Source organism: Apus apus, chromosome 24, assembly GCF_020740795.1.
Source record: "Apus apus isolate bApuApu2 chromosome 24, bApuApu2.pri.cur, whole genome shotgun sequence".
Lineage (NCBI taxonomy): Eukaryota > Metazoa > Chordata > Aves > Apodiformes > Apodidae > Apus > Apus apus.
This window is the reverse complement of record NC_067305.1, coordinates 3,480,170-3,503,156: the sequence shown is the minus strand read 5'-3', so window position 1 is coordinate 3,503,156 and position 22,987 is coordinate 3,480,170. Positions and strand designations below refer to the sequence as shown.

General features: G+C 50.0%; 2 protein-coding genes and 1 long non-coding RNA gene across 13 annotated transcripts in view; 1 reads left to right on the top strand and 2 right to left on the bottom strand.

The window, feature by feature from the left end:
• KDM4B (lysine demethylase 4B) overlaps window positions 1–1,275 on the bottom strand; it is a 95,280-nt gene extending 94,005 nt beyond the window's left edge. For all 3 annotated transcript variants that reach the window (XM_051639691.1, XM_051639692.1, XM_051639693.1), the window contains exon 1: window positions 1,128–1,275. The gene's annotated coding sequence lies outside the window, so the exon portion shown is untranslated. The remainder of the gene's footprint in view (window positions 1–1,127) is intronic.
• A 608-nt stretch (window positions 1,276–1,883) lies between these two features.
• Window positions 1,884–13,362, top strand: LOC127394068 (uncharacterized). The gene is made up of 3 exons (XR_007891593.1): window positions 1,884–2,176; window positions 7,971–8,259; window positions 13,272–13,362. It is a non-coding gene; the product is annotated as an uncharacterized LOC127394068 (long non-coding RNA).
• The window catches only part of UHRF1 (ubiquitin like with PHD and ring finger domains 1), a 73,307-nt gene continuing 53,824 nt past the window's right edge, over window positions 3,505–22,987 (bottom strand). For 6 of the 9 annotated variants that reach the window (XM_051639747.1, XM_051639748.1, XM_051639749.1 and 3 more), the window contains 17 exons: window positions 22,585–22,689; window positions 18,396–18,553; window positions 15,183–15,446; window positions 13,993–14,165; window positions 13,216–13,431; window positions 12,603–12,709; window positions 12,252–12,438; window positions 11,174–11,297; window positions 10,980–11,087; window positions 10,114–10,218; window positions 9,150–9,256; window positions 7,936–8,098; window positions 7,702–7,839; window positions 7,207–7,321; window positions 6,924–7,081; window positions 6,276–6,374; window positions 3,505–5,126 (listed from right to left, as the gene is read on the bottom strand). In XM_051639747.1, coding sequence (XP_051495707.1) covers window positions 4,980–5,126; window positions 6,276–6,374; window positions 6,924–7,081; window positions 7,207–7,321; window positions 7,702–7,839; window positions 7,936–8,098; window positions 9,150–9,256; window positions 10,114–10,218; window positions 10,980–11,087; window positions 11,174–11,297; window positions 12,252–12,438; window positions 12,603–12,709; window positions 13,216–13,431; window positions 13,993–14,165; window positions 15,183–15,446; window positions 18,396–18,548 — 2,364 coding nt within the window. In that variant the 5' untranslated portion in view covers window positions 18,549–18,553; window positions 22,585–22,689 and the 3' untranslated portion in view covers window positions 3,505–4,979. Of the gene's footprint in view, window positions 5,127–6,275; window positions 6,375–6,923; window positions 7,082–7,206; window positions 7,322–7,701; window positions 7,840–7,935; window positions 8,099–9,149; window positions 9,257–10,113; window positions 10,219–10,979; window positions 11,088–11,173; window positions 11,298–12,251; window positions 12,439–12,602; window positions 12,710–13,215; window positions 13,432–13,992; window positions 14,166–15,182; window positions 15,447–18,395; window positions 18,554–19,526; window positions 19,590–22,584; window positions 22,690–22,987 lie in introns of those variants that run through there. The other 3 variants (XM_051639754.1, XM_051639755.1, XM_051639752.1) reach the window with 3 other exon arrangements.

Here is a 22,987-nt window from a genome sequence, read left to right as displayed (position 1 = left end):
TTTTCTGCAACGCACCAGCTCCTACGCAGCTTGGTATCAAGAGCCAGAACCAAAGCAAAGCCAAGCACCACCTTCAGATGGTTTCCTGAACAGTTTCCCCTTCCACCACACTCTGTATCCCAAAAAGAGCCTAACAGGTTTTCTATTTATTTCTTCTTTTTACGTATTTTCTTTAAATAAAGGGCAAACCGAGCAGCTGGAACCCAGGGCGAGTCACCAAAGCGTGACCAGACGAATCATTTCTGCAGACCACAAGTGTTTGAGAGCAGGGGACCGCACTTTATTGAGCCGGCAAGGCTGGGGCTGAAGGCTGCTGGAGAAGGGGAAGGACCTCCCCGCACAGCCGCGGGGCTTTCTGTTCACGTCAGGAAAAAAAAAATAAGCCCCTAAAAAGCCGAGGTTTTAGCCCTCGACTTTGACAGCCTCTGAAGAGGAAGAAAAAAAATAAACAGGCCGGTGTCCTGTTCTGGCCGCCGGGTTTCCTCGCAGCCGGGCCTGTGCTCACCCCCGCCGCTCCCGGGCCGCCGACATCCCCCCCTCCCGGCTGCCAACCGGCCCTGAGCGATCCCCCGGCAACCATCGCCTCCGAGCGCGCCCGCCGCGGCCGGTACCGCCGGGGGACGGAGCCGCAGCGGCCTCCGCCCGCCCCGCGCCGAACCCCCGCGTTCAACACCGCGCTCCGGAGGGACCTTCCGCGGACACCGGGGGAGGGTGTGCGGTGTGGGGGGGGGAACGACACACGGGAAGGGGGGTTCCCACCGCACCGGCCCGAGACAAAGCGGGGCCGGGAGGAGCGGGCCGTGACAGGCCCGGCCTCCGGTGCACAGGCCGGTCCCCCCGGGGCCGGGGCCCGGCGCTGCCCAGGGCCGGGCCGCCCGGAGGAGGGCCGGCCGACGGAGGGAGGCGCGACGGGGCCGCCGTCCGGAAGAGAGAGGCGAAGCCGGGGCCCCCCGCGGAGCTGGGAAGGGGCTCAGCCCTGGGAAGGCCAACGGGAACAAGGGTCCCGGGGGGGGGGGGGGGGGTGGGCAGCACCGAGCCGCGGGGGGGTCCCGGGGGTGGAGCCGCAGGAGGCGGCAGGGCCCCCGCGGGGAGGGAGAGAAGGAGACAAGCAGCGCCCGCCCCCGTACCTGGGCTCGCAGGCGGTCTCCCTCAGCGGCGGCGGCGGCCCCGGGCTGCCCGTCAGCGGAGCGCCCAGCGGCCCGGCTAAGGGGGCAGGGCGGAAGGGGGGCTGCGAGGAGAGCTCAGCGCCCCGCGGCCAGCACCTGCCGCCCGCCTCCTCGCCTCGCTCGTTGGCTGCGACCGGCGCCGCCTTCTCGGCGATTGGGCACATGGGGCGTGAGCGGCGGCCGCTCCCGCCGCTGCCGCCGCCGCCGACCCGACAACAAGGCCAGCGCGGCCGTTGATTGGCGCGTTGCGAGGGGTAACGGCCCGCCCCCCTGCGGGCGGGGCGGCCGCCGGCGCTCGCGTCGCTCAGCCCCTTCTCCGCCAATAGGAAGCGGCGGTTGAAAGGCGTCGGCCCACCCCTTAGCGGCGATTGGAGGAGAGGCGGGGAAAGGCGGGCTGCGATAGGCGGAGCGGGCTGCCTGTCAGCGGCCGGCGGGGGCGCGGGGCGGTGAGGACGTGAGGAGCCGCACAGCAGCGGGGGGGGCTGCGGCCGCGCTGCGCCAACGGGGCGGGCAGGGACCGCCCCCCGCGGCGGGACCGGGCTGCGGGGCCGGGGGGACACCGGGCACCTTGGCCCTGCTCCTCCCGGCCCGGCGCCCGGCCCCCGCGCCGTGGCGGTACAGGCTGAGGGGGGGGCACCCCGAGGGGGATCCCACACAGGCCTCAGGAAGGCGGCGGTCAGTGCTCCTGAGGTAAACCTGGAGCACAAAGGTGGTAAAGGGGGCATTGGTGTGTTTAGAGGCGGTCACAGCGCCATCAGCGCCAGCCACGCTGCTGTTGGCACATGGGGTTCCTCACGCTCAGCAGCCCCGGAGGAGGAACACCCCGAGGAACCCCAGCCCCTCAGCAGTGGGATGGACACCAGCAGCTGAGGTCAGGGCTGCAGCAGGTGCAGTTTGAGGCTCCTTGGAGACTTCAGTACCTAGAGCTTCAAAGAAAAAATACTAAGTTAACCATCAGCTGCTGCTGGGAGCACCAAATCTGCTTCTCCACTTCACTCTGTCAGAGCCAGGTAAATCTCATCTTCATTCCTATTTGCCCACCAAAAATACAGCAGTACCATGGCCTTATGGCCAGCTGATTGTGGCCTTCTGCTGCCCCAGGACCTGTCCCACAGCTGCCATGTCCCCTCCTGCAGAGAAGCCACCAGTCGTGGTGAGAACCTGTAGCCACCTCCAGCAGTCACCACCACCACCCAGAGAGCTCTTCTCCAACAGGCTGTCATTACAGGACCATGGAAGCCTGCCAGGCTGGAGAACTATCAGGGGCATTGTTTAATTTCTGCTCAATTAAATCTGTGCAGACCATGGAATCAGTACACGGTGCTGGGAAGTGAGATGGGAATTCCCAAATTAGAAGATCTTTAGGCTGGCTTTTTTGCAACAGTTATTCTTGCTGCCTTATCTGCAACACACTTACTGAAATCATATATTGGATATTTAGTCCAGAATTTTACACCACAAACATGGAGGGGAAGTGAAGCATCTTCTCAGTCATCTCCCACCATGAACACACACACACTCCCTTCCTGTCCAACTCACTTCTCAGCACAGTGATTTTCCTGGTAGATCTTTCATGTTGAGATCTCCAAGCCCCAAAAATACCAAGTATCTAATTTGCAGGAAAATCCTAATTCATCCAAAACAAATGCTGACCACCCAGGACACTGAAACCTAGGTAGGAAAAGTTTATTTTCCAAATATCAAACAATAGAGCAAGGAAATCATGGTAATAGGTAAATAGACAGAACTCCTCACTTTCACCCACTCACCCCAAATTCTTCTCATCACAATATAGATTAAAAGGTGAAAGGACATTTTCATGGAAATCTAAATACCTGAAATTGAAAGTGTTTGATGTTAACAACCTTAAAATAGTGTTTGATTTCACTGGCTGGATAAGTTGATGGAGATGCTCACAGTACTTGCTAGAAACCCCTCCAAGTGATGCATCCAAACAACATGGAATTTTGGTCTTATTCTACCAATTTTGTTCTTCTTACTCTTGGTCTTATTAAGTATGAAGGCAATTCCAATTGCCAGCTGATATTTAGGCTTTTAAAACTGTGGGAATGCCCCAAAGAGAGAGAAAATTTGGGAGTCTTTGAGGTTTTTTTTTTAGTTGAACACAACACAGGCCTTTCAGTAGCACCTGGAAGCAAAGATTCTGAAGGCAAGAATATCAAATTAGTATTTTTCCCATTTCTTTGTAGTGAAAAATCATAATAAGACTTCAGACAATAAAAGGCTCAGCATAATGGAATATAAATCCAAATTCCAGCACAAGCAGCTGGATCTAGAAACACATTTCAGATAAAAAGTACGAAAGGAAAAGAGTCACTTTCATCTGAAAAGATATTTATTTTGAGAACTTCAACTTGCACATTGTACAAAAAAAATGGACAAATTCAGCAAAAAAACCCCTATAAAACGTTTCTTCTTCTCTCTAACATATTAACATTATAATTTTAAAAAGGGTAAGAGTTAAGAAAACCACAAATAGGCACATTTGTTCCAGTCTGTCTGCAGTGAAGTGTGATTAAAACCCATCCCTGTCCTGCTGAGGTATTAAACTGCAAACTTTGGTCGTGTTAGAAAAATTCAACCCATTCACAAAACCCACCTTTTTGGGGTCCTGTACAATTAACAAAGTCTCAATAACAAAGTCATAATTGGTTCTTTTCCCATTTCCAAGTAGAAATGCAGCAAAACTAATTAATAAAAGAGGCATGTTACCATAATACACCTACCAATTAAGAGGAAACCTGATCCAAATCCATGCTAATCACATCCAGCCACAGTGTTAAAGATTTTAGCCCCAAAATTATGGATCTGGTTGGCAAGTTTAAACAATTCAGTGCTTATGAAAAGAGAAAAAAAATATATATATATCTAGATCTGGTGGTTCAGAGCCCAGTCTTTCAGGAAAATTAAAAAAAAAAAAAAAAAGGACAAAAGGCACTTAAAAAGAATGGCTTTAGAATATTCCACAATGGCATTTCTGGATAGAAAACAGCACCTGGCTGAACAAATAGTTCCCTAATAAGAAGTCCAACTGAGGTAGTACTTCATATCCCTTGGCTACAGGCAAGCAGCTTGATTTTTTATTTATTTTGATATATAAAATGAGCACTAAATGGCTTTTGATAGGTTTATCAAATGTATAAAAAACAGGTGTGGGGGTTTTTTGTTGTGTGTTTGTTTTTTGTGGGTTTTTTTGCTTTTTTTTCAAAAATAAATCCTAGCCACCCACTTGTGGATAAAAAAAAAAGCTAGGAATTACCTTGTACAAATTGAGCATGAAAATGCTGCCAAGGTGATGTACAAAAATCTACCTTGATGGCCAAATCCCCAAACACTGAAGATTGTTCTAGCAACCAGGCCTTTTTTTTTTTTTAATTTAAAAACCAATAATTAAAAAAAAAAGAAAAAAGGGAGGTAAAGGGAAGGGGGAACCATGAGAACCACAATCATTAGCAGCCTCACTAGAAGCACTTTAAGTCCCTTAAAAACAAGGAGAATTCTGTGCTGATGAGTTGGGAGAGGAAAAAAGAAAAATAAGAATCTGCAGAGTTCAGTATTTAGCAGAAAAACAAAAGCCACAAGGACAGAAAAAGGGAATTCCTGGAAGTTTTCTCGTTTTTTTTAAAAACAAGGAAGACTTGAAAACTTTTTTTAGGGGACTGGGAGAACACAGACTACTTGGTTGTGTTGGTTTGTTGTTGGTTTGTTGTTTTGTTTTTTTTTTTTAAATTAAGCCCATTGAAAACCCATGAATAAGTCTGAACAGGAGAAAATTCCAAGTGCTTTCCAGAGTCACCGCCCGTTGCCGTACCCAGGGAAGAGCTGGCTCAGGAGGCTCTGCAGGGTCTCGTTCACCTGCAGGGGGTCATTTTTGCCCAGGTTGTAGCGACAGGCTGGGCAGCTGTAAACCTCAGCTTTGAAGGACCTGTCCAAACAATCCTGGGGAAGGACAACAGAAAGAATTGGTTAAGAAACAGATGTGGCTTTTAGCTTCTATTGCAAAGCCTGCAGTGAGGATCAGGGGATGGGTTGGGTTGGAAGGGACCTTCAAGAGCATCTAGATCCAGCCCCCTGCATGGGCAGGGACACCTCCCACCAGCCCAGGTTGCTCCAAGCCCCATCCAACCTGCCCTTCAACACTGCCAGGGATGGGGCAGCCACAGCTTCCCTGGGCAACCTGGGCCAGGCTCTCACCACCCTCACACTCCAGAATTCCCTCCTCATGTCTCACCTCAATCTCCCTCTGCCAGTTTTCATCCATCCCCCCTTGTCCTCTCCCTCCCTGCCCTTGTCCCAAGCCCCTCCCCAGCTTTCCTGGAGCCCCTTCAGGCACTGGAAGGCCTGACATTCCTTTTATATCCTAGTTCTCCCACAGATGGGCCAGAGCTGAGAAAGGCTGAGAGCAGCACAAGGCTGGAGAGAACCTCCTCCATGACATGTGCTTCAGCAGAGCACGGTGGTCTTGGGGGCAGCATTTGGGTGTAGGGTGGAGCTTTTTTGTTCAATGACATGTCTAAAGATCAACAACTGCAGCTGTTAAAGGCTGTTGGAGCTTCTGCAAAACCACCTTGCATCATTCCTCAAAACAAACCCAAAGCCCACACACTGTGGAACAGTCACACCCCTCAGTGTCACCTGGCAGTGTCACTGAGCCAGCTGAGGGTCTCATCATTTTTTAAAATCATCCTAGAATCATTTAGGTTGGAAAAGACCTTTAAGATCATCTAGCCCAATCACCACTGTCCAACTTAGGTGGCCTATAAGCTCTAAGAGGAATGATCTTCCTACTCAATAGGCTGCCTTCAGCTCCAGGGCTTCCTTTTTCCTTGGAATTCCATGGAAGTTTCCACCAAGTCTATCCAGAATGGGACAGAACAACATGAAATGGAACTTCCTGTAAAGCCCAGACTTCTCTACACCAAAGAATTTTCATCAAGCCATAAAGCTTTAACCTGCCTCATACTACAGGACTAACTAGGACCAGAAAAACCCAAACCTACAACTACTCCCACCTCTCTCAGCACTAAATCAAGTCAGTTCAAGGGTTATTGACTCCACAGGACTCCAAGAGTTGGATCCACTACCCACCTTGCACACGTTGTGCTGGCACACAGTTGTGACTGGCCGAAACACGACCTCCTGGCAGCAAATACACAAGAAGGCCTCTTCCACTTTGTTTAGAAATTTCTGTCCAGAGAACATTTGAAGCCAGTTAGTGGTAGTACCTGCTAGAAGACACAGCCAAAAAATCCCCCCAAACCAACCCTGCCCCACATTAAATGCAAGGGATTACTTCAGACATAAAAATGTTTTCTGAAGTTCAACAAGGAAAAAAAGAATCACATGGATAAGTTCTTATCCTTCTTAGTGACCTCAAATACAGGACTTTAAATTCATCATGGAATGGTTTGGGTTGGAAGGGACCTCCAAGAGCATCCAGTCCCACCCCCCTGCATGGGCAGGGACACCTCCCACCAGCCCAGGCTACTCCAAGCCCCATCCAACCTGCCCTTCAACACTGCCAGGGATGGGGCTTCCCTGGGCAACCTGGGCCAGGCTCTCACCACCCTCACACTCCAGAATTTCCTCCTCATGTCCAACCTATGCTGTCAAAGTCTATACTGAAAAAAAAATGCTCTAGGTCTGAGGCTGTTTCCTTATGCAGCCAAGAGCTCTTTGTCTAGGGATACACTAAATAATGGTCACTTGACTTCTGGAAAGAAAAACATGACATACTGGTCCATCCTTGAGGGCTTCCAGTACTTCATTCCACAATTTTTCATTGGCTTCATCACTTTTGATAAGAGATTTTTGCTGAGATGTCAGCTTGTATGGCTCAACTTTAGTTTTCTTTGGAGTCCCCGTGGAAGAGGTAATGAGTTTTTCCTCCCCACCTGAAAGAAAACACAACTTTTTAAATGAACACACACAAAAAAAAAAGGCAACCAGAAAATATGAACTAGGTAAAATGCACAAAAACCTACAAGGCTTTCTATATCCACTTGCCTACTCCACAAACCTGCTAATTTCCTTTTCCTCTTTCCTTTCCCCGGGGTATCAAACTCCTCATCATCTTCATCATTTTCTTTTTCCTTATCTTTGCTTGCAACAGCTTCCAAATATCCCTCAGGATACTAGAGGAAAACACAAAATAAAAAGCACCCAATGCAAAGATGCCAGTGCAGAGACTTGCAGGCTGCAGCAGGTCAGCAGGATGACCTCTGGAGGGCTCCAGGGGTTCTCCAGGTTACCCAACACATCCCTGCTCTTGTAAAGCACTTACTCAGACTATAGAAATCCTAGTCAAGAGCTGAGTTTTGTCCATTTTAGCCTCCTGATGTAAAAAGAAAACATATGACCCACAGAACTGAAAGCACTTGTGTCCCCCTCAGTCTAAGGGGGCTGGCTTGATTCTTACACAAGGATCATCCTTAATAAGAAAGAGTAATAGAATAATTCCTGCTATTCATCAAGTTCATCGTCCAGGGGAACCCTGCTGGGGTTCCAAAAGTACCTGCATTGTTAGGCCAAGCTTTTTCATCCTGTCCTTTCCTTCCTTGGTCCAAGGAGCAGGTTCTTCATCATCCCTCCTCAGCAAGTAACGCCACACTAGAAATCCAGACTTCCCCGTCTCAGGCCAGTATTTCACAACCTAAAGAAGTCACATGCAAGCTCATCATTCACCACAGAAACCCCTCAGCCAAACTGCCTCTCCCTAATTCAGTAGGTGACTTCAAATCTTTCTTACCTTATATATTCCATCATATCTGTTCCCTTCTACAGGAGCATATTTGCTGTGTTTGCCTCCTTTCACGTTCCTCACCACTCGGACGGGTTTCCCAGCTCTCCAGTCCTTGGCTTCAGCTCCATGTTTGTCGTTGATGGGGGCACTGCAGTTCAGAGCCAGAGCTCTGCAAGGAAACTCCAGTCAACCCCCTGTATTGACCAGCCTGAACTCCTCAGAATCACAGCAATGGCTACAAAAACTGGAAGCGACTGCCTCCTTGCAGACACAGGAGTCCTTTCTGAATCTCTTCTGAGGAAGAAGGATGTAGCCAACCTTTTGTTTGTGGTAAGCAGTAAGACTCAAATATTTTGTGTAATACTAAGAACACTGGGAGATGGTAATTTAGGCTCCTGCCTGGAGAGCAAATTGTAAATCCACTGATTCTTAATTACATTGCCCTCATGTACCTGCATGGGCCACCTCCTCCACTCAAGTCCACTTATTTGTAAGAATAACAGTTCAGAATTATGAGTGATCTAGTCTCCCAAGGTGCCTAGTGGCTGCAAAGGTCTTCAAATGACAGTATGAAAACTTCTTTGCTTATTTATTACTCTGTTCCTCAAGCTTCAGTCAATATTAAATGTGAAACTAATATAACTTCCATTTCATTTAACAGTCACTCCACGAAGCATTTCCATCATGCAACTGATCTGCAGCCTCCAACATTGTCCTAATTAATTTGCACATTTTTTCCACTTAGCCAGTTTGTTTTCATAGAATGGTTTGGGTTGGAAGGGACCTTAAAGATCACCCAGTCCCAACCCCCCCTGCACAGGCAGGGACACCTCCCACCAGCCCAGGTTGCTCCAAGCCCCATCCAACCTGCCCTTCAACACTGCCAGGGATGGGGCAGCCACAGCTTCCCTGGGCAACCTGGGCCAGGCTCTCACCACCCTCACACTCCAGAATTCCCTCCTCATGTCTCACCTCAATCTCCCTCTGCCAGTTTTCATCCATCCCCCCTTGTCCTCTCCCTCCCTGCCCTTGTCCCAAGCCCCTCCCCAGCTTTCCTGGAGCCCCTTCAGGCCCTGGAAGGTGCTCTAAGGTCTCCCTGGAGCCTTCTCTTCTCCAGGCAGAACACCCCAACTCTCCTTTGACAAACCCAGCTCTTGTGACAAGCAACCTGTCAGGCCCCCAGCTGCTCAGGTCAGGAATGGAGCACAAACATTGCCAACCTGTTCATGTTGGTCAGTTTTTGATCACAGGACTGCTCGGCCGTGCGCTTGTTTCCAGAGAGATCCCGCCCTCCACTCCCTGTGTATGTGAAGGAATTCCCATGATCCTGAAACACAGAGGGATGGTTTGTTTCAACACATGCACAAAGAGGATGCAATAAAAGCAGAAGAGTCTTTTAATCAAGTAGCTTTCACATGGTGTTACCAACAAAGGAAAGATGGTTCCCTCCTTTTTGCTCCCAGCCTCAGTTTCTGTCCCCTCTCCTACAATGCCAAGGGAGAAGAGCCAAGGGGACAGCTCTGGTCTTGTCACACCTGCTGACACTGCCAGGAGAGCAGCACAACACTCCCGCAGGACCTGCCTGGAAGTGCAGGAGCACGTTCCAAGTAAGGATAAAGTAACTTGTGCCTCAGGGCTGACACCACGACCTCGCAGTCAGAATCCAGGCTTAGAGCAGCTGCTGAGCTTCCTGGTACCCAACAGGCACTGGGGGCAAGGGGCTGCAGGAGTGAGGAGCCCACCATCTGCAGGGAAAATGAGCAGCAGAGCCTGGTCCAGCCTGGTCAGGGTTAGGTGTGGCTGGAAGAACCAAACCATATATTCAGACACAGGACTTGTGTCCTTAGGCTTGTTCTGAAGATGCTCCTGACATGGGAAGATCTGGCAGCAGACACAGCAAGACTGTGGGTGTGATGGAGACCCCAAAAAGGCAGCTAAGGACTCTTGGACCAAAAGCTGGCATTCAGATATTAAGATTGATTTAGATGATCCTGTTTCTCAGGCTGGCACATATTACTGGATCCTAGTTTTCCTTTGCCTACTTTCGTTCTGAAGAACATCAGTATCATCAAGATGGGGAAATAAATCCCTTTATATTGAGTGTAAAAAGTACAACCCAGGCTCAGGCTGAGTTAACTACAAAGGAGATTGGTTCTCAAGCATAAAGAATCAAGGTCCACTTACTATGTCATCTTCATAGCCTCCTGCCAGAACCAAGGAGTAGGCACCATCATTACTTCTGCCATGGATACCTGCCACATGGGGCCTGTGAACACCTGATTCACTCACCTGGAGGGGGAAAAAAAACAACAGTTTTCCAGACAACTGTTGTCCACAGCCTCAAACAAGGAGTACCTGATGGTCTTGGAGCTAAAAATTTCACATTGGGTTTGCATATATTACTGGGTGAAACTCTCTTCTCACCACTGTCCTCCAAAAAGCTCCAGGGAGAGGAAAGGGAAAGAAAAATGCTTTGAAAAAGGTGTTGGATATTTCAGTAAATTGGAGACTTTATGATACAAATTTAGAAATATGAATCTCGCTGAGATTGGTTATTAAAAAGCTCCAGGAATTGAAGAATAATATAGATATTAAAATTAAATGTTTGCATAAGGGGATTGGTTTTGAAAGACTTGCAAGAACCTTGAAAACAAAATCTGGCTGAGTCAGTGCTGCTCCTTTTCCAGCTTTCTAACAGGATGAGAAACCCTTCAGGTTGATAGACCTGGAGAGCTGGGAGACCCTCACCAGCTGAACACGTGGGAGATCCTGCACATCTCCAGGACAAACTGCTGGAAGTACATGTTTGGTTTGGGGGTTTTAAGTTACCAAAAAATAAAAAAGCACTAAAGAAGCAGCACTTGAAAGGCCTGGACAAAGCAGCATTAGTTATGGAACACTTGATCCAGACAAAGCCAGAATTCCTTCCTTGCTGCACTTATATATCCAGTGACACACACTCCAAGATGAACTGTTTCAGGTTTTCTCCTCAGAGCTGGATCAGTCCCATTTTTCCCTACAGTGACTCAGACCAGGATTCAGCTTCATACCTGAACTCTGAACTTCCACATGGTGCCAACTGGAATGCCAGGAATTGGGCCATAGTGGTTGGAGGGGACAATGGTACATTCCTTTGTTCGACCAACACATGCCATGCCCTGTTTCAAAGAGCAAGACCCATCAGCCAAGAATGACAAGGAATAACACACACTTTTCTTCAAAATAAAACAGCTTTTGTACTGACCTTGCCCCAGTCTCTCCGTGAGGATGAATTAGCAGATGCCATCTTTTGTTTCTTTTTACTTGCTTTTAATTTCTCTCCTGCTAAAACCACCTCACTTGCATCATTCCGACACTCGGGGCAATACCTGAAGTCATCAAGTCAATCAAAATTATCTATCAGCAAAGATTTATTTGAAAGGTCACTTCACCAAAACATCCTGAGTTATGTTACAATTGCCCTGTGTGAAAGAAACTAACTCCCCAGAGCTAGACCTGTTTTGGCTACAGTTCCTGCACAATCTTCTGAGTCAGTGCAGATGTGTCAGGAAATCAACAGTATCATAAAAATCATGGTATAAAAATCCTGAAAGGGGGCACAAGGGGTAAAAGAGGATTATTTCACTCTCTATATTTCACTGTCTAGATCTACCACCATACATATTTCCTATATAAAACTCTATACATCACCAGTCTAACATGGTGATGGGGCCTGGGGACAACCTGTAAGTGATCCCTAAAAACCACTGCACAAGTTAAACCTCCTGGGTCAATCAGTTTTGCTTTTGGGTTCCAGGTAGTTCCACTTCGCTTTGAATAGGCACAAGGATCCCAAAACCAGGAAAAGAAGTTTGAAAGCTTCTCTTAAAATATACTCTCACTGAAGAAAAATCACAGAACCATGAAATGGTTTGGGTGTGAAGGGACCTTCAAGATCATCTAGATCCAGACCCCTGCATGGGCAGGGACACCTCCCACCAGCCCAGGCTGCTCCAAGCCCCATCCAACCTGCCCTTCAACACTGCCAGGGATGGGGCAGCCACAGCTTCCCTGGGCAACCTGGGCCAGGCTCTCACCACCCTCACACTCCAGAATTTCCTCCTCATGTCTCACCTCAACTTCCCTCTTCCAGTTTTAATCCATCCCCCCTTGTCCTCTCACTACAAGCCCTTATAAAAGCCATGAAGTCCTGCCAACAAACATCTCTCCACCTCATATGGTCACACTATTGCCACCTAAGGGCAGCGTGGAGCACTAGACCTCACTTCCTGCTCCTAATGAGATGGTAATAGTGATACCACACACACGTGCTTAGGACTTACCAATCCTCATCATCTGGTATACAACTAAGGGGAGGGTTGAGGCAGTAGATGTGGAAAGCCATATCACACTCATCACACATTAGCTGTTTATCTGGATCTTGTTTACCTCCACAGATATGGCAAGCACAAATTCTGCAGGTCTTGTTGGGGTTGTCCTTACAAGCTTTACACACAGGTCCACTTTGTCCTGTTAGTGACAAAGAAACCACAGTCTACTTTGGTCTCCAGAAAGTCCCAAGAGACACTGGAAACAGTCAAAGGAGTCACAAGTGTCTTGGAGCTCTCAGAGCTTTGATCTTCACAAAGACAATTAGCAGAACATCACATGCAAGAACTGTGGAACACACTCACGTTTTAATGGACGGGCAGTAAGTGGACAAGTACTGCCTGGTTCTTCAATTTTATAAATTTCATCCACTAATATGATTCTGCAGTCATTCAAGGAATCACCAGCATCCCTGGAAGGAGAAGTTGGCAAAAGTAAAAAAAAAAAACACCCACACTTTGAAAGCTTCACCCAGCAGGAATTGACAACACCAGCAGGGCAGGCTGCTCTGGGGGGAGTCCCACAGCACAACAAACCTCTTCTAGCATCACATCATCTGGGACATGACAAATCACCCCCAATCAAAGCATTTTCATGCAGTTCCAGTGTAGCCCCTCTTGTCTCAATGAGGATCCAGTTTATCCTCAGTGACTGCTCCCCCCTTACATGCCAACTCCCCTTGTATTGTTCACAGTTACCAAGTCAAAATCACGGGGGTGAGAGGAAAAAGGGGCAACACTGGCAACCCTGTGAAACTTCCCATAAAAAAATATATACTTAGTTTCCCCTGAAGCTGAGAGCCCCACCTTCACCTCTCTCCACTTGACACATTGTTTTTTTTTTCCAGCAGAATCCCTCAGAAAAGCTTGAGCAAGAGTCGGGGAAGTCAATTTTACTCCACATGATTCATTTGCTTACCCAAGTAAAATCTTTGCATTTAGCTCCTTGACCATTTTCGTTTCCCTTTTTTGCAGAATCTCCGCATCGTACCAAAAACCTCTCTCTTTGGGTTCATCAGGATTATAGTTGACCATCACCACCTGTCCTACCTCCAGCTGGTGCCACTTCAAAATAGTCCGTGCACGAGCCCGCACGTCCTTGGAATTCAGTTGTACAACTCCATTCTCTGGATAACTTGAAGGAGAAGGAAGGTGTGGTGGGACAAAGGAGAAAAAAAAAAAATCAGACTCAGCATCAAAGTTGGGATGGATTTTATCCAGGCAGGACAATTTAAGAACTGATGCCACGTGGGAACATCCTCAGGAATATCATCCTCTTCTCCCACGGTCAGAATCAAGCAGTCTAACTTTACTACTCTTGTAGCCCATTTATAACTTGGAGAATGGCATTTTGTGTTTCTAAAAACATGATTCCAACCCACTGGAATTCTAGTTGGAATTCCAACTGACAAACTTGCACTTCACAGGGCTCAATAATGTAACTACTGAGTCAGCCCAGCTTGGTTTTACTTTGTGGATCTCTACAATAAACATTCCCATCATGATCCAAAAGACTTTATTGGAACCACAGGATGGTGAAGGTTGGAAGGGACCTTAAAGATCACCAGGTTCTCACCTCCCTGCTCTGAGCAGGGACACCTCCCACCAAACCAGGCTGCACAAGCCTCATCCAACCTGCCCTTGAACACCTCCAGGGAGGGAGTATCTTATCAGCCAAGAAGATAACAAAACTCACTCTTCATATTTCACATGATATATTACATCTTCTTCAGGAATGGTTGGTGGCTGATCAGAACCTGTGCAGCTGCCAGCTGAGTCTTTTGTAGGTTTTCTTCTGGATACATTTACAACCTGGGCCTCAAACCACGCTCCCATATTCATATCTCGAGCATCAACCAAGTCATTGATCTACACAGAGCAAAGCAGACAGCTCACCAAGATGGACTTTCAAAGTAAGCATTAGTTTCCAAGTCTAATTGAAGACTTAACCACCTCAAGACCTTCACCAATATCAAACTATTTAACATACATTTAACATACATTTCTTTTGCTTTAGAATTACAGAAGGGTGAAGGTTGGAAGGGACCTTCAAGATCATCCAGTCCCAACCCCCCTGCATGGGCAGGGACACCTCCCACCAGCCCAGGCTGCTCCAAGCCCCATCCAACCTGCCCTTCAACACTGCCAGGGATGGGGCAGCCACAGCTTCCCTGGGCAACCTGGGCCAGGCTCTCACCACCCTCACACTCCAGAATTCCCTCCTCATGTCTCACCTCAATCTCCCTCTGCCAGTTTTCATCCATCCCCCCTTGTCCTCTCACTACCCTCCCTGATCTGCCTTCCTGATCCCATCTTCTCAGGTTGAACCTCTAAGGCTAAAAATCCATTCTGCACCCATGTGTGTACATCTTCCTTATCAAGCACAAACCATTTCTAGTTAGTCTGGAACAGACTTTCAGAACTGTCTTACTCATAGGTTGGCAAAGACATCACTAGATCTGTCATAAAATCCATTCAACTTACAAATAAAATGATTCTGAGCAGCTGGTTGAGATTTTCTTTTGTTCATTCAAGAAAGTTTCAGCTTGGACAAATGAAGTGACTTCAAGCAAAACTAGTGGGAAACTTTTTTAAATAAAACCAGGCCCTCTCAATGCTTTTTTTAAAAAAAAAATCAATGAATGTATTGTAGCTTTAGTTCAGAGGACAAAATGAAAAATCAGATTTTTTGACCTCCAACATGTTGCATTTAACTGATTTGTGGGTTGGTTGGCACTTTTTTTGTTGTTTTTTCTTGGAAAAATGAAGCAAAAAAAGAAAACACCCACACAAATTGAGGCATGAAATTCTCCACTGCAGAGAAACAATTCCCCCCACCTCCCCCAAGTGCAGTTTTCAGTCATCTTAGTTATTTTAATGCCTCACCTTATAGAGGCCAATTCCTGGGTCAGTCCAGTCGGGCTGTGCTGCTGTGCTGGGCTGTCCCTCCAGGTCCATGGCACCTTCCCCATTGTGGGAGCTTTTGTCAGATTCACTTTGGCCTGAGCCACAGCCAGAGTCTGTGTCAGAGAGCTCGGAATCCTTTTCCTTGCTGACAGCAGGAAGCACTGCTGGGCTTTGTCTGACCAAGAGCTGCACAATATCGTTCAGTCCCACACTGTAATCAAACAGGGAGTGACCATCCTCCATCTGCAGGGAGAGGAGGAGCAGAGGAGGATCAGAGAATGGTTTGGGTGTGAAGGGACCTTAAAGATCATCCAGTCCCAACCTCCTGCATGGGCAGGGACACCTCCCACCAGCCCAGGCTGCTCCAAGCCCCATCCAACCTGCCCTTCAACACTGCCAGGGATGGGGCAGCCACAGCTTCCCTGGGCAACCTGGGCCAGGCTCTCACCACCCTCACACTCCAGAATTCCCTCCTCATGTCTCACCTCAATCTCCCTCTCCCAGTTTTCATCCATCCCCCCTTGTCCTCTCACTATAGCCTTGTAAGAAGTATTAAAATAATTTAGTTATTTCACCCAACAGAGATTTTTCCAATTCCAAACCACCCAAGATGCTGTAATTGTCTCTATGAGCCAAGATCAACCACACTGCTTGAAAACCATTAACAATCAAGGAACTTGGCAGCTCTTCAGCATCACAGTTACTTATAGATCATTGTTCTTCCTATTTAAAATGTTCTTGTTTTGGACTCTACAAGCTCAAAGAACAAGAACTCCACATGGTGGTAAACTTGCTACCCAGATTAAGCCACAGAATTCTAGGAGATCTGAGAAGGTTTGCAGTAAATTCCCTAGAAGTATCATTTCTGGGAAGAAGGACTTAAAAAACTACAGATCCCCAACATCCCTATCAGGATTTCAAGAAAATTCCACATTACATACAAACTCAAAACTTCTTTAATTCAGACAAGTCCCTTGGACACAAACTGATCTTTGTATTGTAACTGTGTGTGCTCCAGATCATTGTTACAACATTGCTCTGTGACATGTGGCATTAAGGAGAAGCCAAAGAGTTAATCACCTGCTTATCTCTGGGCAAACACACCATTTTTCCATCGAAAGTAAGAGAAATTAAAAGACTCAATGCAACTTGAAACCACCCCATCACTTTTTAACACTGCCAGGCATGTCCTGACTTCACACCCTCTCTAATTCTCAGAGTTCTTTGTGGAAGGATGTAGTCAAATCAAGATCCTACCCCTGCAAACAGAGGCCCAAAGAGGTCTCTCAATTACCCTTCAGGAACTCAGAGGGGCAGGACCATTTGAGAGTTAAAAAGCAGCACTGCAGACCACAGTGCAGCTAGAAGTTGAGACAAGCTTCACCACATATTTAAGGTCTGACTAAGAAATTATACAGGAAATGATCATCCCCTTCCAGTCCAAACCACCAGAAAAAAAGCAATCCCCAGAGCTTTGTTCTCTATCAGGGGGAAACAGAGCAAAACCACAAAAATTTACACTTCACAGGAATCCTTATGATAATTCCAAGCCTGATTTATGGCATTAAATGACTACGGAACAATCCCTGGAAATCTGACTGCACAAGGAAGTGATCTGGACTTGATTTTTTTTCTGCTTGAGGGATGAAAACTCCCTGAGATACCAGAGAACACACCAGAAAGGGGTTGTTTCTCCTTAACAAAGAGACAACATCACAAGCACAGGATGGTTATCGAGGGCAGTTATCACCGAGGAACACAAGTGACAACAGGTGCAAACAGAAATGGAAGAGCAGAGCCAGCATGACAACCAGAACATGAAACCACAGGGGTTTAAAAGACTGCCTGAAAGAATTGCCAGCCTCTGAAGATGTGCCTCTAACAAAGGAGGCAGTTATTTAACTAACGAGTCTTTTCCCAACGTCATTTTAAACCTCTAAGTAAGAAGAACATTTCTACGGATTCAAAAAGCCAGACAAAGCACAGCAGGGGAGCGATGACTAAGAGGGGTTAGAGGCTGACACGGGATAAACGTTCCTGTCTCAAACCACGCCTAAGCTCAGAGCTACTGGAATTACACAGAGAGGAATTCTTGCTCTAAGGGAAGTGCATCCTCAGTGGAAAAAGTTCCCACTTGTACCAAAAATCTGCTCAGCTTGGCTCCGTGAGAGCTGGGCTGAGAGCTGCTGGGTGCCCTGGGTCAGCCCTCCCTGATCACCTCATTCCAGCCACAATCACAGCCCTCCAGAGATGCTCAACGCTCCCACGAGCCTTTTTTTAGCACTACAGGTACCCAAGCTGGTCAGATGAAAGCACTCCAGGTGTATTTCCACATCCTGCAGTCACACCTGCTGGCTGGAACACACAGCCATCCCAAAACGGAGGGAAAGGTGGGGAAAAAAGCAACTGGAAATTGCTAAGCTCCACTCACCTCCCAGTATCAACTGCAGTGCAAGTTATCCCACTCTTTATCAAATTAATTTATCTGAACAACCAACCACCGGTTCAAAAGCTTCTGAAGTGTCTTTAACTACACAGGATATGGAAAAAGTACCTGAAAACGGTTTCAGTTTTCTTGTTAGATACATCACTAACTCATGTGGAAGCAAAGGGCTGTAAAACCCTGGTGGTAAATAGACCAAACAAGAACATAACACACTCCTGAGCCACTCTGGATTCTACAGCGAGTTCTGGAGCTAATAAGGTGCTGATTTCAGAGCAGAACTTAAAACCCACGAGCTGCTATTCGCATTTCCCCAAGAAAACCAGAAAACGGGACCTTTAACTCCTTGAGAGGGGGGAAAACTTGCCATGCTCCAAAACTTCCAGACCGGTCATATCTGTATTTTAATCCCTGCCTTTCCAAAGACTTTCAAGACAGGAAAACAACGCACTAGGTGAAAAATAAGGATTAAAAAAACAACTTTTGCGACTGGACCTCGCTGAGCCCCCTTCTCCTTGCAAACCCACCGCCCGAGAAGCGGGGGAAAAGGAGGCCGGGAGTCACTAGATGGCAGCAAAAGATCCCGTTTTCAGGGAATTAAGAATAAAATACATGAAGATCTCCCTGCCCAGCTGGAGGGGGAGCGGGTTTGGGGGGTGGGTTTGGGGCCTGAGGCGGCTGCGGGTCCCCCCGCCCCCCCTGTTATTGAGGGTTTGGGGCTGTCAAACCTCCCCCCCTTGCTCCGGTACCTGTTTGCCGCGGTAAAACAACCGTTGCCGGTGTGGTTCGACCCCGAAAACCTCGTGTATCCGTAGCCTGAGCCCTTCCACCTTGGTGAGCTTGGAGAGCGAATCCACGCGGTGAGTCTCCTTCCCGTCCATGGTGCGCACCTGGATCCACATGGCGGCTGGGGCCCGCAACACCGGGGAGGAGAGGCCGGGGGGGGGTTAAGTAGAGGAAATAAGACTAAACAGAGGGTGCTGAAGCACAAAAAGGGCACAAAACCAGCCGGAACCGGCCCGCCGGGCCCGGATCAATGGGCCCGCTCAACCCGCCGCCCCGGCCCGCCAGGCCGGCCCCCCCACCCGCCCCCTTTATATCTCCTCCTCCTTTCAGCCGATTGGCCGGCAGCCCGGCCGGCTCGGCCGGTGATTGGTCGGCGCAGGTTTTAATCCCGCCCCTCCCACGCCGGGCTCTAACGGCTCCGGTTACGCTCGTGCCCCTCGCGCGCGCCAACCGTATCTCGCGCCACAATTGAAACGCCGCCGCCCCCACCCTCCCCGCGCCAAGTCTCGCGTGGTTATGCAAATGAGGAAAAGGATAAATACGGGAGGGGGGAGCGGGTTGTCTTAAAGGGGCCGAGACCAACCGGCCGACCCCACCCGTGCCCCGGGGGGAGACACCCCCCCGGGAAGGGAGGGACACGGGGCGGGCCCCGGAGGGCACCGCGGTGGCCGCGGCCTCGTAACCAGCCGGGTGGGGGAGGAATCGCTTTGGTTCCCACCCGGAAAACAACGGGGGGTGTCGGCGACCCCCGGAGCGGCCCCGAGAGCCGAGCGGGGCGATGCCGGTATCCCCGGTACCCCCACCCGCCGGTACCCTCGCTCATCGGTACCCCCGGCACCCCCGCCGCCCCTCCCGGTTCCACCCGCCCTCCCGTTTCGGCGGCGGGGAAATCGATCCCGCTGCCACGGTCCCCGAGCGACGCGTCCCGCCAACCGGCACCGTTACCGTCACCCCCCGGGGAGACCCGCCCCGAGCCGGGGGCGGCAGCGGCCCCGCGTCCCGGCAGCTGTCACCGGCTGGGGCACCGGCTGGGGCACCGCGGAGCCGCTCCCCGCCCAGCCCCGCCATCCTGCCCGTCCCGCGGCGGGACTCACCGGTGCTGGAGGCCGGTGCTGCCCCGCGGCCGCCGCCCGCGCTCTCCCGGGCTCTCCCGGGCTTTGGAGTTTGGCGCGGAAAAGCCCCGTGCGCGGCGGGCGCGCGCCCATTGGCCGCCGCTGGCGGGAACGAGCGGGCGGGGCGGGGCCGCCTCCCGGGAACGGGGCCGGGAGGGGGGGAGGGAAACCGGTGATCCCCGGGGGTCCCCGGAGAACAACGTGGCCCGGTCCCCCCTGCCCCGCGGGTGGCGAAACCCCCCGGGGGTCCCGCAGTGAGTGGGCTCCGGGAAAGCCCCTCGCCACGGCCACGGGGCCGGTTATTGTTCTGCAAACCGGGTCACGGAGAGCCCCGGCAGCAGCCAGCGGGAGACCCGAATGATTCCCTCCTCACATCCACCTTCCCGGTGCACCCCCCCGGCATCCCCCGGGAGCTCCAGGCCCCGCCATGCGAATAATCGGAATAATCGGAATAATGCGAATAACCCGAATAACCCATTAGAGGCCTCTAACCTCCCGGGCTCTTGGCTCCAGCTCCCTCTGGGGCTTGTGCACCACGGCCCTGCCGGTGGAAACGTGGCCTGGATGATCCGGGAAGGCCGGGATGTTCCCGGGGGATGTTTTCCTCCCCAGATGATGAACGCTCCAAGGACGTTAAACATGAGCGAGTTGGGCCATTGGGTGGAGTGAGCTGTAGGCAGGGGGTGACCGAGGGGTATCTCAGAAGAATCGGTTTCAAAAGAAGGATCAAAACATGAAAATCGACCGTTGAGGGGTGGGGGGAGGAAGAGATTCCGGGGCTAGGGAGGCAGGAATGGCGGCGGGAAGGCGGGAATGGCGGCGGGGCCGGAATTGCTGCAGCGAGGCAGCGACCCGGGCAGGCCGCGCTGAGCTGCTGCTCCGGGGACCAAGGGGACACGAGGAGCAGGGAAGAGCACGAAGGGGGTTTCCCTGCACCCACGGAACCAACTTCTCACGTGAAAAACCACCAACTCGGCACCCGCCCAACCCCCCCCTTCCGGCACACGGAAGCTCCTTCCTTGCTCCCCTCCTTTCTTGGGACCCGGCGGGGATCCCGCAGCTCAGCCCCGGGTGGCAGGTTGGAAGTTTCTGGCCCAGGTGAGGTTGGTCCCAAAGGTCAGGTGAGGGTCACTGAACAAAGCCTTGACTCTGACCTGTGACCTGCAGCCCTCAGGCTCCGTTTCCTCCCAGATCCAAAGCCTTTGCCTTCCCAGAAAGTCATTTTTTTCCCCCTGTGGATGCACTAGAGTCTTCACTTGGACCTACCAAGCCCTTCCCACAGCCTGAGAGGGCTCTCAGGCATGACAGACCTGGCAGGGAGCAGGAGGAAAGGCTGAGTGTTGGAAAAAGCATCTTTACACAGGTCACAGAATCATAGAATCCTAGAATGGTTTCTGTTGGAAGGGACCTTCAAGATCATCCAGTCCCAACCCCCTGCATGGGCAGGGACACCTCCCACCAGCCCAGGCTGCTCCAAGCCCCATCCAACCTGCCCTTCAACACTGCCAGGGATGGGGCAGCCACAGCTTCCCTGGGCAACCTGGGCCAGGGTCTCAAATCACTTTAAATAAGTCTCAATTCTAGATCATTCTAGTAGTGGAACGTTGATTTCATCAGAGATTAGATCATATATGTTCTCCTTTTAAGGTCCCCTTTTCTATTAAAGTAAGACCATTGCCAGAGTAACTTACAGAGAACTTGATGTCAGTGAGATAAAGCCCTGGAAGCTTCAAGTTTCCACAGACTGTCAGGAAAAAAAAAAGACCATGCAGTGATCTAAGAGGCTGATGAGTTTTAGTTTCCTCCCTTTCAGACTGTTTCAGGCATTTCTTTTCTTGGGAGCTACAATTCTGATTGAAAACACTGTTCTGCCATCTGGTAAATGCCCCACGCTGTGAGGAAACAATATCTTGGTTCTCCTGCCAGCAGGGGTATCCAGCTCAGTTTATGAACACTTCAAGCATTGTGGAATTCATTTGCAAGAGATGCAGTGAGCAAGAGAAAATTCAAACAGAGAAATAACCATATCCCGTGGAAATGCTGCTCAAAGTGAAGTTTTGGCACAATGTTGAGGAGAAATGGAAGCCCAGGCGTGTGCATAACCACTGCCAGCTGATAAATATCATTAAAATAAGTCTTGGAGGAAGAAGAATGGATAGTCAGTCTTCTCAGTTTTAAGGGGGGGCAATTTATCCTTGCCTAGGCAGCACAGTCACCCCGTTACAGCTGCTATGAGTCCTGGTCCATCCCTTACAAGCCTTTCCAGCACTTTCTGGGAAAAATAGCAGGGGGCTGGTCCCATAAAACCACAAGAAGCATCACAATTCTGGAGCCCCCATCTTTAGAAGGACATGAAGCTTCTGGAGAGAGTCCAGAGGAGGCCACAGAGATGATCCAAGGGCTGGAGCAGCTCTGCTCTGGAGCCAGGCTGGGAGAGTTGGGGTGTTCAGCCTGGAGAAGAGAAGGCTCCAGGGAGACCTTAGAGCACCTTCCAGTGCCTGAAGGGGCTCCAGGAAAGCTGGGGAGGGGCTTGGGACAAGGGCAGGGAGGGAGAGGACAAGGGGGGATGGATGAAAACTGGAAGAGGGAGATTGAGGTTGGACATGAGGAAGAAATTCTGGAGTGTGAGGGTGGTGAGAGCCTGGCCCAGGTTGCCCAGGGAAGCTGTGGCTGCCCCATCCCTGGCAGTGTTGAAGGGCAGGTTGGATGGGGCTTGGAGCAACCTGGGCTGGTGGGAGGTGTCCCTGCCCATGCAGGGGGTTGGGACTGGATGATCTTGAAGGTCCTTTCCAACCCAAACCATTCCATGAGTCTATGAAATGTTACAAAGGCTCATGCTAACAGCAAACTTAGCTTGCAGAAGGCTGGCTGGGTTCAGGAATGTCCATCTTTGGCTTCTCCTGCTAACCTCCCTGGCTCCCCCCAGTACTCATCAGCTAAAGAGACCACATCTGCTTTGTCTAAGGGACTTGCTGTGGCTCTGGTATCATCCCATGTCCTGGGATACAGAGTCATGCTGCATCCAGCAACGGGAACTCACCAGATTTCCTTTTCCTCTCCCTCCATGCCAGGCTCTTTGGGGACAGAAGCTGAACACGAGGCAGTTTCAATCTGTTCCTTCAGCTCTCTGGTTCTTCAGCTTTCCCTGGGTGGAAACATATTTGCCTTTGGTGAAACCAGTGTCTGCACAACAGATCCTGCCAACAGGCTAAGCAGATACATTTGGAAGTTACTTGTTTTGCACTGTGTTGTTCTGTATGAGATCTTCACCACTTCTCAAAAGACCAAAATGGAAGAAATTATGCTGGAGTCCAGGAGAAATGCTGCCCTCCTTAGTGCTCCTACTGGTCCCTAAAATAATTGGGGTCAAGCTACCCAGACTCCAAGACTGGGCAGTAATGTAAAGGGAGCTCTTGTTTCTGATGACCAGGGAAGCAAGAGCA